General features: G+C 53.5%; 1 protein-coding gene across 2 annotated transcripts; it reads left to right on the plus strand.

Annotated features, from left to right (window-relative positions):
- The first annotated feature begins 890 nt into the window (after nucleotides 1-890).
- On the plus strand, nucleotides 891-15,083 carry GUSB (glucuronidase beta). Of its 2 annotated transcripts, XM_058711435.1 has the most exons (12): nucleotides 891-1,157; nucleotides 2,485-2,670; nucleotides 3,003-3,184; nucleotides 3,365-3,507; nucleotides 3,960-4,147; nucleotides 4,469-4,621; nucleotides 4,872-5,050; nucleotides 5,129-5,275; nucleotides 7,634-7,718; nucleotides 9,314-9,490; nucleotides 13,054-13,189; nucleotides 14,712-15,083. In XM_058711435.1, exons 1-12 carry the CDS (start codon nucleotides 948-950, stop codon nucleotides 14,879-14,881), a joined length of 1,956 nt encoding a protein of 651 aa, XP_058567418.1. In that variant the 5' UTR covers nucleotides 891-947; the 3' UTR covers nucleotides 14,882-15,083. The 2 variants fall into 2 exon arrangements, with proteins under 2 accessions (XP_058567418.1, XP_058567419.1); XM_058711436.1 differs by lacking the exons at nucleotides 891-1,157; nucleotides 3,003-3,184; nucleotides 3,365-3,507 and having other exon boundaries at nucleotides 2,604-2,670.
- Nucleotides 15,084-15,833: the final 750 nt, after the last annotated feature.

Here is a 15,833-nt window from a genome sequence, read left to right on the forward strand (position 1 = left end):
GAAATTTCAAAAAAATCAAAAAAGTATGAGAAACAAAATGGAAATTATCTATAACACCAGTAATGCTTCACATCTATCTGTATTTCTGCGGATACAATATTTTGATCATACTGTATGTACTTTTGCATCCTACTTTTCTTGTTTTTATATTGTGAGAAAAAAAAACCCTTTAAATCTTGTCAGCTCCTAAAATATATTTTATTTTTACTACTCTGGGGACTCTGTTGGCAGTATGAAGGCCCATTATTAGGTTGCTTTGTTAAGTATAAAATCAGCAAAAAGTAAAAAAAATAGTAATTTGAAGAATCAGGTAACTGTACAAACAATTTTATCTAGACCAGGTTACTGGGGCCATAAGCCTCCTCTCCTTGCATCTTTATGATCCCACAACACCAACTGGGAGCCCTGAGCCTCTGGTTAGAGGTTTGGGGCTCAGGTGACGGTAGGTGGAGGCCCACGGTCAAGGCTACGGCCGCGGGGTGCACGCCACCAGGCACCGCAGAGACTTCGCCTGGGCTCACGGGCTGTCCGGCTGTTTCCCTGGGTCCCGCTCTGGCCGCAGCCCCGGACCGACCGCCCCGGGCGGGGGAGCAGTCGGACCGGGGAGGACAAGGCGGCGGGGCGGGCGCAGAGCCGGGGACCTCTGCCTTTCAGGACGGGGGCTGGAGGCTCGGGGTCCCTCTCCCCTGAGGGCCTAACCTCGGGCTCCCCGCCGGCCCACCCCCATCCCCGCCGCGGCCCTGTGGCCAGCCGACAGTGGCGTCCTTGCGGCCCCAGAGCTCCTCCGGACCGGGAACTCGCCCTCAACCAAAATGGCGTGGGAGGCCTCAGGTGGGGCACGTGACTTCGCGCGCCGCCCCGTCCGCCTCCAGCACCGCCCCGTCCGCCTCCAGCGCCGCTCCGAGCCGGGCGGTAAGCGGCTGGCTGTGAGCTAACACGGGCGAAGCATGCTCCGGGGGCCGGCGGCGGTCTGGGCGGCGCTCGGCCCGCTGCTTTGGGCCTGCGGGCTGGCGCTGCGGGGCGGGATGCTCTACCCCCGGGAGAGCCCGTCGCGGGAGCGCAAGGAGCTGAACGGCCTCTGGAGCTTCCGCGCCGACTTCTCCGAGAACCGGCGCCAGGGCTTCGAGCAGCAGTGGTACCGGACGCCGCTGCGCGAGGTGCGGGCCCAGCGGGGTAGGTGGGCAGGGAGCCTTCCTCTGAGGTCTCGGAGCTGTCGGCCAGGAGGAGGTTAAAGCTGGACGGCTTTGGAGGCGTGGGATCAGACGACGGGGAGAGGGACTGCGAGGGAGGAAACGGGTGGAGGGCCGGCCCGGACGTCCGGGGGGCGGCGGGGCAGGCCTCTGCTCCAGCCCGGTTCGGTGAGACTGGCTGAGCCGGACAGGCTCGCGGCGCTGGCACCGAGCTCGGGGGCGGGAGGACAGGAGGTGTAGGCGTCTTGGCACCAGCCCTGCCCTGGCGCGAAGGACTTGGCACCCACCTGGCCAAGGACTCCTCCCGGCTCTCCCCTCTGACTTGGGTGGTGTCGGCGGGAAGTGGTGCTGGGCCTGTGTGCCCACTGGCCCTCTCTTCTCCCCTAGATCCTCTTTTCTCAGTCTTTGCCATCCGTTCCCCAGGGGAGGAAGAACTGGGTGCCGGGCTTGTGCCCCACTCACAGTTTCCTCAGCAGAGGAGCCCCTGCCCCCACCAGCTTCCTCCCCGGGGCAGTCGGTTGTCTTCCTCTTAGGGTCTGGTCTGAACAGAAGATCCTCTTGCCTCTGCCTGGGCTGTGGGCTGGGCTCGCCCCTGTCCACAGACTGCCCTGAGAAGGAGCTGGCTGCCCCCCAGCCCCAGACACAAACCATGCTAGCAGGAGGATCTCTTACCAAGTTATGGATCCATTCAGCCAACGTTTTTTGAGTCCCTTACATGCAGGGCTGTGCCAGACCCTGGGATACAGCTGTGAGGGACAGAGGAAATCCCACAGACAGGATGTCAGGAAGGTCTTCCCCAGGCTGCTTCCAGGCTCACTGAGCTGTCCTGCTGGTGCCTAGAGGACATCTACTGGAGATGTTCAGGGGATGCCCTGTCAGGCTCAGGCTCACCCAGTTCTGCCAGGTTGTCAGAAGGCAGTATCCCATGGGCCCCCAAAGGCCTTCCCTGACCATCCCTGCCACCCTCCACACTCTCTTCATAGAGCCGATCACCTTGCTCAGCGTTGTAGGTATTCACTGTACACCGTTGATCGAGTGACTGAGTGACCGCTGTCTGCTCCGTGGAGCTGTGCGAATTAAATGAGACCCATAAACGGCATCAGTCAGTTGCTGGCAAAGAATAAGAATGGTGGGGTGGCCTGGAATCCCGGGGCCCAGGAGAAGTCATCTTACCCAGCCTTCTTCCTGCAGGCCGGGTGGCTGGGGGACGTGGCCCCTGGGGAAGGGGGTTGCCTGGGTCCTGGTCTTCGATTCCTAGGTGGTCTGGACCTGATCCCAGCCCTTCTTTCCTCAGTCGGGCCCCACCCTGGACATGCCGGTTCCCTCCAGCTTCAATGACGTGGGCCAGGATAGGCAGCTGCGCAGCTTTGTCGGCTGGGTGTGGTACGAGCTGGAGGCGACCCTGCCCCAGCGATGGACTCAGGACCTGGGCACCAGAGTGGTGCTGAGGATTGGCAGCGCCCACTACTATGCCATTGTGGTGAGTACAACAAGCATCGGGCAGGGCGAGTGGTCAGGTGCAGTTGCTGAGCAGCCTGGGGCTGCCTTGAGGTGTGTGGTTCCCAGGGGTCACCTGACAGCCTGCCTCCTGGGGTGGACTGGGGGGGGTACACCCATGTCCCACACTGGGGTTGGTGCCCTGGGTCGGGGGAAGGTTGCCTGATGTGTTTAGCTAGAGCTTCATTCCTCCATTCCTGAGGCGGGGGTGGCTGGCGGGGCCCTGAGCCCCCACATATGACACTTCTGTGTGAGGGAGTGTCTGCGATGGCTGCCCTGACTTGCTGTTCCCTCCCCGTATCTCTCTGTCTGCAGTGGGTGAATGGGGTCCACGTGGCAGAGCATGAGGGGGGCCATCTCCCCTTCGAGGCTGACATCAGCAAGCTGGTACAGAGTGGGCCCCTGGCCTCTTGCCGCATTACCATTGCCATCAACAACACGCTCACCCCCCACACTCTGCCGCCAGGGACCATCCTCCACCAGACGGATACCTCCAAGTGAGCGGCACCCTGCTCCCCCCTCCACCCCACTCCCCACCCTGCCGACTGGTCTTCCCACTAGGGGCAGGGTGGCCCTAGCAGAGGTGAGGCCCTGGCTCTGGGAGGCCAGGGAGACATGTGAGCTGAGGTCAGAGTATCAGAGCAAGGTCCAAGTTGGCCATTGTTCTCCCATCCTAGGTACCCCAAGGGTTACTTTGTCCAGAACATAAACTTTGACTTCTTCAACTACGCGGGGCTGCATCGGCCCGTGCTCCTCTACACCACACCTGCCACCTACATCGATGACATCACTGTCAGCACCAGCGTGGACCAAGACACTGGTAAGGGCTCCCTGCAGGAACTTCCCTCAGCCAGGCCCCAAGTGGCTCTGCTCCCTGTTTGGAAAGATGCTCCAGGAGAAAGCCTCTGCCGGCATCTCTTCCCCCTCGGGCTTCCCATCTGCCCAAAAAGAGCTGAAATCCAGCCTGTCTGAACTGGCACGGGCAGCAGAAATCATTCATCTGGTCTGACCTCATTTTGTGAGGGAACGAAGCCCAAGGAGAAGTGGGGCTTGTGTAAAATCATAGCTCAGGGTGAATCGCTTAGGATTCATGAGAATCTGTGTCCCTTCCCACTGTGCTGCCCTCGCCTCATCTCCCCTCACTGCAGGTTGGGCTCCAGAAATAAACAGTTGTTGGCTGAGGACTCCTCAGAGTGGTGGCTGCAGGAGGCTCTCTGTGTGACCCAGATCATGTCCCTCCCTTTTTGGTCTGATCTTCCTTGTCTCTTGCAGGGCTGGTGGATTACCAGATTTTTGTTGAAGGCGGTGAACACTTTCAACTGGAAGTGCGTCTTCTGGATGAGGAAGGCAAAGTCGTGGCCCAGGGGACAGGGGGTCGGGGCCAGCTGCAGGTGCCCAATGCCCAACTCTGGTGGCCATACCTGATGCATGAGCACCCTGCCTACCTGTACTCATTGGAGGTAACGAGGTCTTTTGCCCCCACCCAGCAGCCTTGGCTTCCAAGGGGGTGCAGGACAGGTAGTCAGGTACACGTGGTCCTCTGAGCTTCCGGTCTGATTTTCTCACCGCTTGGTAGGGAGGCCCAGTTTTGAAGAGCAGGCACCAGGGGCAGGGTGAATGTTCCTCCTTGTTAATGGCAGAAGCTGGGAATTTCTGCATCTCTCTGCGTGCAGTCCCAGACGTTGGCCGTTGTGGTTCACGAGGGGCCTTCGCGCTGGAGGGTGGGCTGTGTGGGGCTCAGGCCAGCACGGATGCCTCACACCGGTGCTCGGCTTTCACAGGTGAGGTTGACCGCGCAGATGGCAGCTGGGTCTGTGTCTGACTTCTACACTCTCCCCGTGGGGATTCGCACGGTGGCTGTCACAGAGCACCAGTTCCTCATCAATGGGAAACCTTTCTATTTCCACGGGGTCAACAAGCACGAGGATGCAGATGTGAGTCGTGGCTTCTGGGTTCCTGTGACAGTTGTTGCTCACCACTGTCTTCCGCGTGACCCCTGAAGCAGTTGAGGGTGACTCAGAGCAGTGAAGCAAACTGCTTGAAACAGTTGCCGGATGGGGCCTGATGGGGCCTGTCCTTGTGCCAGATTGAGGGCTAATGGGGTGACCCTTCCGGGGCCTGGCTCCAGACGGAAGTGCGTCTGGGACAGGGGAGGGAGGATCACTCGACTGTGCTCTCCCCTAGATCCGAGGGAAGGGCTTTGACTGGCCACTGCTGGTGAAGGACTTCAATTTGCTTCTCTGGCTCGGGGCCAACGCCTTCCGCACCAGCCACTACCCCTACGCAGAGGAGGTGATGCAGCTCTGTGACCGCTATGGGATCGTGGTCATCGACGAGAGTCCCGGTGTGGGCATCGTGCTGGTGTGAGTGCCCGCCGCCCTCCCTGCTCAGCCTGCCGGGGGCGCAGGCGCTGACGGCTCCTTTTCCTCCCTCTGCCACAGCGAGAGCTACAGCAACGTGTCTCTGCAGCACCACCTGGAGGTGATGGAGGAGCTGGTGCGCAGGGACAAGAATCACCCGGCTGTTGTGATGTGGTCTGTGGCCAATGAGCCCGCTTCCTTCCTGAAACCTGCCGGCTACTACTTCAAGTGAGTGCTCCCTCTGCCCTGGGTGGGGTCAGGGGTGAGACCTCAGCCCTTTGGTCTGGGTCAGCCTTGGGTGGCAGCGCTGAGGTTGGCTCTGGGGCAGGCATGTGCTATGAGAGGCAGCGCCCACTCCCAGCCCAGGTGGGGGTGCCTCCGTACATGGTCACTGCAGGGCACCAAGTACACACCCACCACTTGTGATTTCAACCCACTGAGCCCCAGTGTCCCTTTTTCACATCTGAAATGAGATCTAGGGTTAACTTTTTTTTTTAGGTTTATTTATTTTAAGAGAGCGCGTGCAAGTGGGGGAGGGACGGAGAGAGGGAGAGAGAGAGAATCCCAAGCAAGCTCTGCACTGTCACCACGGAGCCTGACAGGGGGCTTGAACTCACAAACCGTGAGATCATGACCTGAGCTGATACCAAGAGTCACATGCTTAACCGACTGAGCCACCCTGGGCACCCCTGGAGTTAACTTCTGCACAGAGTGACTTAGACACATAACTTCAGGTTTTGAAAAGAACAGTGGCCTGGCCCAACTATGATATAGAGGACGGTCGTTTATATAATTACACGTGAGTGCATGAGCCAACTCCCCAGAAGAGCCAGTGAAGGGGTCAGACGCTTGCACTTAGATGTGGAACCGCCTGAGAATGCAGCTACAGATGCTGACAGTGGGGGCATCGTTTTGGTGACTGATGCCACCGGCGGTGTTTCCTTCACTGCTGTGCATTTATGAAGTGGTGACTCACTCTAGGTAAAGTTCCAAGCCAAACCAAATAGAGTCTTCTCTCAGTTTTTATGTTATCTCCATTCCTGGGAAATTTAGTGCATGTTACACCTGCCAGAACCACTTGGTGATGCTTTGGGTTCATCTCTGTAAAGTGGCTTTATGAAACTGGATTATGTAGGCACATAATTATACACAGGTTTTTCAATGACATGCACGTTCTGACTGTTTTAAGTTACATTAGTAGACAGGATCAGCCCATCTAAAAGTTCACGGTCCCATTCACTAAATGCCGGTAGGCTCCCCCCACCCTGGCATTGCAGTGGACAGAAACCACACCTACGGGTGGCTTCCAGCAGTGGGAGGGTTTAGTACCTCAGGGTGGGGGTGGTCCTTGGTTCCTTGTCTTTCTTACAATCATGCAGTTGTAACTTGGCCCACAGAGGGGAATCACTTCGCTTGGCTATAGAGGCAGCAGAGGCCATTCAGTGTCGTGGAGTGCTGTGAGCTGAGCCGTAGCTACAAGATGCGGGGCTCTGAGCAGCAGGCCCACTGGGCAAAGCTCTGAACGTGCAGCCTGGTGCCTTGGGGCACAGGCCTGTGTGAGCCAGGGCTGGGAGACAGAAGTTTGTTGTGGGGCAGAAAGCGCAGGTGTCCGAGAATGGGTGTCTGCAAGCTTTCTGGGAGGTGGAGAGAAGGTGATGCATGATCGTTGGTGCAGTAGGGAGGTGGCCAGGGAATGGCTGGAGCTGCCTGGGCATCAGGAGCTCAGCGAGGCTTCAAAGCTTCCTGGAGGCACACAGGTTGTTTCAGAGTGTGGCTCTGGGACTCGAGGTGAAGGGTGCTGTTCTGGCTTGAGGAACCGCAGCCTTCGTATGAGGAGAGCAGGGTGGGAAGAGTGTCATGGAGAAGGAAGCCAGCTGTGGGGACGGGGAGCAGAGGAGCAAGCTTGACCAGTGAACGGAGTGACCTGTGCTGAGGTGGCCTGTGACGGGTCCCCAGGCTGAGCCCCGAGCGCAGGCTGGGCCCTCTGTTGGGAGCCTCTTTCCGCAGCTCCTCCTTGGTGAATGAGACGAAATGCTGTTTCTTCTGAGTATGGGGGTGACTCTCCAGTGTCAGTTAAGTGCCCTGCTATTGTCTCTCAGAGCCCTGTACTGCCCCCTTGTAATGGCAGCATAGCGTTTCCCCGTGCAAATGTCTGGTCCCACTGCTCCTGTTCCAGTCTCCAGTGAGTGCCCAGTGCACACACAGCCCGCCTCCTCGCACACATCCTCTACTCGTTAAATTAACGTCCACGTTGGTCCACGCCCCACCCGTTCCCTGTTTTCAAGAGGTTTTTCCGAGATTCTGGCAGCACCCAGCCCAGCCCAGCCCAAGGACCCCAGCTGTGAGGGTGGCCTTCCCTCTGTGGGGGTGGGATTTGGGGAGCGAGAAGGAAAGAGGCCAAGGAACATGATCTAAGGCTAGAAGACCGTGTTTGCCTACCGAAAGGAGTCTTCAAGGTCAGGAGGGAGGAAGGGTTTTGTCTTTAGTTTTTGGCTGTGAGACAGGGTGGAGAGAGAGAGAGAAAGATGGCTGTATGAGGGCCCTTCCCAGACTGATGAGCCTGTGTCTTCTGCCCTCTGTGGACAGGACGCTGATTGCTCACACCAAAGCCTTGGATCCCTCCCGGCCCGTGACCTTTGTGACCAACTCCAACTATGAAGCAGACCTGGGGGTGAGCCTGGGGGTCTCCGTGCCACTTCTCTTCCCTGCCTGTCCTCTCGCCTTGCTCTGATGCTTGCTAACACAGGCTGCTGGGAGGAGCCCTGAGCTCCTGGATGGTCTCAGGACCAGGTCCAGACGCGTCCCTGGATGGTCTTCAGGTTAAAGATAACTAGCTGCTTGTTTGCCCAGCAGTATGGCTTCTCAGTCCAAGGAGGCTGGGCACAGGGAGGTTTCGTGCGTTCTCAGGTCAGAGTCAGGGTTTGATGCTCCGCGGTTTAGTATGCTTTTAAAGTGGCACAGGTTTAAGGGAGCTTAAAGTTGTCACTGTCCAGTGTTTTTCAAACCCAGCTGGTTGTCAGAACCACTCAGAGAAGCTCTTTGAAAGTACAGATGCCTAGATGCTGATCTAATAAGTCCAGGCTGGCAATCTGGACTGGACTGGAATCGAAGGGTCAGACAGGCTCACTTGGCTGGCTGGACCACACACATCCCTCCCCACCCCCTGGCGCAGCAGCCCCTCGGAAACTATGCGCAGGGTTACACTGAGGCTGTAGATAGAACATGGCAGCAAGAGAATGTGTCTTCACCAGAGAACTGAAGGCCAGTCCTTAAGAGGAAAGCACTACAGAAAGAGAAAACATCTGCAGAGAGAATGGAGGAGAGAACGCAATGTACAAAATGAACTGGCAACACTCCTTTTAACATGAGCGACCAAAGGCTCGTAGCCCTGGTGTTTCCCTTGCCATCTTTTGAGAACAGCCCCTTCAAAGAAGCATAAAGACTGTGGCCAAACGCCAGCATGGCACAGGCAGGCACGGATGTCCTCAGAGCCCAAGTGGCATATCCTCGTTCTCGTCTTCTGTGTGGATGGGGCAGCCAGTGCCTGGGCCACAGAGGGTTGCCAGGCTCACCTAGTGGGATGTGTGGTCCGTGTGCAAGTGTCCACCCGTGGCCACTTCCCCAGCTCCCTCTTTCTGCCCGCTGCTTTCAGCCACAGTTTAGAAAGGGGCTCGGTCGCTTGGGAAGGTCGGACCACATCAGCCCCAGTACAGGCTTTCGAGACTGGCTTGTGTTCTGGTGATAGGAGAGGCCGGACAGTTGGCTGGCCTAGCCCTCGCCACTCAGTCCTGAGCACCGCACTTGTAGACATGAGGGGTCCCGCCCATCATTGCCGCTGCCCTCCTAGGAGGGAAGTTTTCGGCCACTCTGTGGCCCCAGCACCAGCTCACGAATGACATGGTTCGCCAAGACCTTTGTGGGGGAAAAAAACCGCCTCTGTCCTTCAGTTGGGAACATTTCCCAGGTAAGGGAAGCCCAGTGACAGGAGTGCCACCGCCCCGGGCTGGCGCCGCGGCCGGCTCATGGGGCGTCTGCTCTACCGCTCAGTCTCTCCAGAGCCCAGCTACAGCCAGGTCAAGAGCGTCAGCCCAGGATTATAGACTTGCCTTATTCAGGTCACTTCTAGGTCTGCTACACGTGGGAGCACCTAGATCATTTTCTGCAGCCCCCTGTTGCCTCCTGTGCCGGAAGAGCCCCCTGAGTTTGTGAGCCCTAATGCTCTTACAGTCTTTTGGTTCGTGAACAAGTTTAATGCTCTCACCCTAGGCGCCGTATGTGGACGTCATCTGTGTGAATAGTTACTACTCTTGGTATCATGACTATGGTCACATGGAGGTGATTCAGCTGCAGCTGGCAACCCAGTTTGAGAACTGGTATAGGACCTATCAGAAACCAATAATCCAGAGCGAGTACGGAGCAGACACCATTGCAGGGTTTCACCAGGTAAGTGGTGTAGAACATCGTTTATTTTTTCACTCTCGGACATTTCCCCAAGCTGGAAATGTGCTCCTCTCCCACCCCTCACTTGTCCTGATGATCTCCATGCAGTGCTGGCTCACACCAGCCTGTCCTCTACACTCGCGGCTGCCGGACTCGGGCCTCCGCCTCGCTTGCTTGGTCCTCCTTACTGGCCTTGTTTCCAAAGAGCCTCCCTTAGCTGCCCGAGTGGTCTCCTGAGCGAATCCGAATCTTGGGAGCCTTGTCATTGGCTTCCCCCGCGCTAAAGCCCCAGCCCTGGCCGGGGCAGTCAACGTCCTTTGCTCTTTGCCCTCTCCCAGGTCGTCCTCTGCTTTCATTCCTGGGCTGTTTTCGCTGTGCTTGTTGGCTCCTGCTCTGGTGTGGGCTGTTCCTTCTGCCTGGAATGCCCACGTAGCACCACATTCACTGGCTACGGGATTGTTACTCTGTTCGCATCTCAGCTCAGACGTCCCCTCTTTGGTGAGGTTTACCCGCCTGCCCTAGGCAGAGGAAACTGCTCCTTCTGCCTGGTCTTTGTCAGCGTTTCTCACTGGGTGCCATCATTATCTCTTTGGCCGCCTCCCTGACCAGACTGTGGGCTCCAAGAGAGAGACTGAATCCTATGTATCAGTGCTTCCCAAGCCCTCAGCAGTGTCCGGCCTTCAATGGGTGCTAAATAATAATTGTTAAGGAAATGAATGAAATCTTGGAGCAAGGTTTTTTTTTTTTTTTCTGTTTATTTTTTATTTTTGAGAGAGAGAGACAAAGGATCTGAAGTAGGCTCTGCACTGACAGCAGAGAGCCTGATGCGGGACTTGAACTCACGAACTATGAGATCATGACCTGAGCTGAAGTCAGACGCTCGGCCAACTGAGCCACCCAGGTGTCCCGGAGGAAGATTTAATCACTAGCTTTTCTCTCTCTCTCTCTCTCTCTTTCTCTCTCTCTCTCTCTCTCTTTTATTCATTTCCTTCCCAAAGATATGATGCTTTATCTTGGGGATTTTTTTCATGTGGGTTCTTGAAGCACGGCCAGCCTCTCATCCCTACCCAGCTTCCTTACACTCTACTGTCACAAGTACCACATTCCTTGTTGACACATTAAAAAAAAATTTTTTTTGTAATGTTTATTATTATTTTTTTTTATTTATTTTTTTTATAAAAATTTTTTTTTTTCAACGTTTTTTATTTATTTTTGGGACAGAGAGAGAGACAGAGCATGAACGGGGGAGGGGCAGAGAGAGAGGGAGACACAGAATCGGAAACAGGCTCCAGGCTCCGAGCCATCAGCCCAGAGCCTGACGCGGGGCTCGAACTCACGGACCGTGAGATCATGACCTGGCTGAAGTCGGACGCTTAACCGACTGCGCCACCCAGGCGCCCCTGTAATGTTTATTTTTTAAGCAATTTCCCTTTGTGTCTTTTTTTAAAATTTTTTTTAACGTTTTATTTATTTATTTTTTAACGTTTTTTTTTGTTTTTTTTTAAGTTTATTTTTGAGACAGGGAGAGACAGAGCATGAACAGGGGAGGGTCAGAGAGAGGGAGACACAGAATCGGAAACAGGCTCCAGGCTCTGAGCGGTCAGCACAGAGCCCGACGCGGGGCTCGAACTCACGGACCGTGAGATCATGACCTGAGCCGAAGTCGGCCGCTTAAACGACTGAGCCACCCAGGTGCCCCACGTTTTATTTATTTTTGAGACAGAGAGAGACAGAGCATGAATGGGGAAGGGGCAGAGAGAGAGGGAGACACAGAATCTGAAGCAGGCTCCAGGCTCTAAGCCATCAGCCCAGAGCCTGACGCGGGGCCTGAACTCACAGACCGTGAGATCGTGACCTGAGCTGAAGTCGGACGCTTAACCGACTGAGCCACCCAGGCGCCCCCGTAATGTTTATTTTTGAGAGAGAGACAGAGACAGAGTGTGGGTCGGGGAGGGACAGAGAGAGAGACAGAGAAAGCGACAGAGAGAGAGAGAGGAAGACACAGACTCTGAAGCAGGCTCCAGGCTCTGAGCTGTTAGCACAGAGCCCAACACAGGGCTCGAACCCATAAACCGTGAGATCATGACCTGAGCTGAAGTTGGACGCTTAACTGAGCCACCCAGGTGCCTGACACACCTTTCTTAACATGCTTATCCTTGGTATGTTGAACAGCTATCTCTATGTGCTATATTATTCTGTTCATACCCTTAAATTCATCTTGCTTACACAGAATGCCACTTTACAAACTGGTAAAGTAAGGGAAAATAGCTTATGAAGATAACGTATATGTACATCAGTTCTCCGTTTTTGAAAAGGTAACCAACTCTGAATGTTTAAGAAACTCAGTCTAGATCTAGTGCTGATAGGACCCTTTGCAGTGATGGAATGTTTCTGCATTGTCCAAGAGGGTAGCCACCAGCCACACGTGACTCTTGAGGACTTGAAATATGACTAGTTATGACTGAGTTGACTTAGTTTAATTCGGTTTTAAGAATTAGACAATGCAGTTGTCTAATGGGTTGTTTCCATTAAAACAAAGTAAGAACATATACATATACAACTTTGGAACTGGAACAAAACCTGGCTCAGTTGTACCGTTACATTACCAGTGTGTCCTCGATAGCATTTCTATCCTTTTCTTTGGAAAAGAAAGCCAAGGCCTATAGGGCTTTGTTCTCTTGTAAAGTGACTGAAAAGCTCTATCCTTGAACGTTTAAGATTTGAGTGCCCCTCAAATTGCCATGGGATGAAAACAGACCGTCCCAAGAACCTCTAAAAGGTCATTATATCTTAGTACACAGCACACAGGCGCTCTTCACCAGGTACTGAACGAGTCCACAGATGTGGCCTCTGCCTTCGTTCGTCAGGACCCTTCTCACCTGTCAGGTCCTTGACGTCTCCTCAAGGGAGCTTTGCGTGGCCCTTCTCAGCCCCACCGCTAACCACCCCCTGGCTGTGGCTTTGCACTCTGCCAGTCACCCCCGTTTACCCTCATTACGCTAACACCTTGAGTCTTTCTTGTCAGAGTATAAAGCCTGCAGGGGCAGGGACACTCGCCTTTCTTGCTTGTCACTTCATCACCAGAGCCTCCATCCATACTAAATGATTATTTGTCGAATGGATGGATGTGCTAAGTAGCAGCTGCTCACCCAGACCAGATACAGAGGAATGCGAGTTGAGTTCAAGTGAGTCACACTATTTCTCAAATCGTCAGCTGGCAGCTACTTAAAATGTGAGTTTTAAATTTATTATCTGAAGAGTCATTTTTACTTCCAGTGTAGCTCAGCTTTCAGGCTGCACCGGTGAATAGAGATGGAAGATAAAATATCAAACTCTGCTTAGAAATAAAGCAGTTCCTAATTAAGGTTCCTTAAACAATCCCTTTTCTTTACTCTGGGCTACGCCACAGCCTGGCTGTATCTCCACCCGCGCCCGAGTCCTGCAGTCACTGCAGCCCACCGTGGAGACGGGTATTTTGGTCACGTCACATGGATCTTTATTTTTATCTACCATTTACAATTCTGCCAGTCCTGCCTCTTAACTTCACTCTTTGCCTTGAATTCCAGGACCCACCTCTGATGTTCAGCGAGGAATACCAGAAAGGTCTGCTGGAGCAGTATCATTTGGTTCTGGATCAAAAACGCAAAGAATACGTGGTCGGAGAGCTCATCTGGAACTTTGCCGATTTTATGACTAACCAGTGTAAGTGGCAGTTGGGTTTGTGGAGTGTACTGTTCCTCATTTTTTCAGGTTGGCCTTTCAGTTCAGGACATTTTCTGTAAGAGCAGTGGAAACAAGAGGGGGAAAGCTCTAATCAGTGTAAGCTACGTGAGGATTTCCTAGTTTAGCAAGCAGCAATCACTTGCCTGCTTCCCAGATCATTTCATGGTAAAAAAGCAAACGGAGGATGTATTATCTTGAGGCAAAAACGACCAACTTGCCTCTGTCTGTTTCACAACAGTGTGTGGAAAAAGTGGACCTAGCATTGGATTCACGTGGGATACACTTATTATTCCAGAGTACGGTACAAAGCCCGGGAAACTTAGTATATTTTGGTGTGTTTTACATCGTTCACTCGTAGAAGGCAGGTTTACCAAATGCAAGTGTCAAAGTGTTTGGAACGTGGGAGGGTCTGAAAGTCTTCGGAGAGAATACCGTCCGCATTCTTTCTCAGGCGGGGAGATGTGAGGGCCACTTCAGTGCCATTCATCGTGGATCCCATTTCTTTCTATACCTGTAGATGTTACTGGTTTCTTGATATCCCATAAACTTAGCATAGCGATTTGGGGAGGTAAGGAAGGATTTGGTAGTAGTGGGATTTATAACCTATTATTCACAGGGAAGGACAAGTCTTTGGAAGGCGAAAGTTTAATGAAAAATTAGAATGGAAAGAGGAAGGTAGAGTAAAAGGAGCAAGAACTCAAGCCTCTCTCTGGCAAGTGAGATCGACGGCTCCTGAAGTCTGGTTTCGTGAATGGATGCGCTGGCTCTGTGTAGTAAGAAATTAGCTGTGTGACTGTGGACAGATGATCTGACCCTGTCACAAGCCTGTAAGTGGGGATGAGCCTCCTGCGGGTCGACGTAGGAATTCATGTGATACAGTGCTTGGCGCAGTGCCTGGCATTTGCTTCTCGTGGAAAGACCTTCCCGTTCAACGGAAGCTGTGGTTTCACCTGAGGTGGAGAGAAGGTGTGCTGGGAGCCTGTGGCCCGCTTTGCCTCCTTCCCGGCTTCAGCTGCTGCAGAGCAGCCGACCAGCCACTGGCAGTTGGAACCCAGCCGGAAGTCTGCCTGAGAGAGCTTTGAAATCTGGTAGATCCCACCGAGGCACCCTTGCCTGGTCAGGACCCCAGCTCCCACTAGGAGAGCCGTCTCTTTAGAAAAGCCCAGGCCTTTCTCAGGGTAACTCCGGCTCAGTCCCCACTCTCATTACCGGGCAGCTGGGTGCTCATGTTTCAAACCTTATTTTGCAGATAAAAGAAAAATAATTTTAGATTTTCCTCTAAGAGACAACAACAACAACAACAAAAATATACCAGGGAGCTAAGCTGTTTGGGGGAGCAGCAGGTTAAATCTTTAGCCTTACATTAAGTGGCCACTTCAGACCAAGCAATCCTAAGTTTTATAGAAAAGGACATTTCTGTTTCATGCCCAGCTTGTCTCTAGGTTGGTTCCTGTTTGGCCCATCAGAAGTCATCTGAAATACCTTTTTGCCTTGTTTTTAGCACCGCAGAGAGTAATGGGGAATAAAAAGGGGATCTTCACGCGCCAGAGACAACCAAAAGGGGCAGCGTTCCTTTTGCGAGAGAGATACTGGAAACTTGCCAATGAAACCAGGTATCCCTGGTCAGCTGTGAAGTCACAGTGTTTGGAAAACAGCCCATTTACTCTTTAAAGCAAGAGCTACCTCTGCTGACAAGAGCAGATAGCAGCCCCTCCTCCACAAGTAAGGGGCGACTTCCACAGCAGTCCTGGACTGTGCATGGCTGACTGGGAAGTTTCTGGCCCGGATTTTGTACTAATTTACCAGAAGGGAATGTCAGAGGTGCAAATAAAAGCTTTCGTAATGTGGGAATAAAGAGTTGCCTTAAAAGTGACCATCCATAAATCCAATGATCTGTATTGCTGGAAAGCATCTGAAATTCTTATGTGTTAGGCTGTTTTCACAAACTTAACTGTGTACGGACTCTTGCGAAACTTGCTTCCACACTCACACCACGGCCGGAGTTGCTGGGTGCAGACGGCACTTCCGTAGGACTAGCCTGGCAGCCCTCAGGCCCCAGGGCCTGTGCAGCGAACCAGGCGCGTGAGGAAGAGACGACTGCTTCTTCAGCTTCACAGATGAGCTCACGTCCCAGTGAATTTACAGAAAGCGATGTTACTGGAATAATCAACAAGGTCTGTGTACCAATTTCCACCAAGTTAAGCTGACAAATAAGCATAAGAAAGGTAAGAGATGAAGAATGTCTGGATCAGAAGGGAGCTCAGAGCTTACCAGTTCTTCCAGGACATTATTCCAACCCCAGCCATAGTCTAGTCTTGACAGAAATGGACAGAGGAGCATAAAGGCCCATTAGTCCCTTCATATCTGACTCCACTGAATGTGACGAGACCCTCTTAAAGAGGTCAGGCCTACAGACAAGTAGTCTAGGGCTTTGTCCTTTTGGATGATGCCACCTGTCTTGCTCCTAGAGGATGGTCTTATTCCTTATGGAATCACTCCTCCTCCTCTTCCAGAGGCTCCGTTAAGGCAAGTAAGGTACATTATTCCAAGATGGCAGTATCGGTCCTGGTTTAAAGCTCAATGCTGTGGGGGCGCCTGGGTGGCTCAGTCAGTCAATGTCTGA

The sequence above is a fragment of the Neofelis nebulosa genome, chromosome 18 (genome assembly GCF_028018385.1).
Source record: "Neofelis nebulosa isolate mNeoNeb1 chromosome 18, mNeoNeb1.pri, whole genome shotgun sequence".
In the NCBI taxonomy this organism is placed as follows: Eukaryota; Metazoa; Chordata; class Mammalia; order Carnivora; family Felidae; genus Neofelis; species Neofelis nebulosa.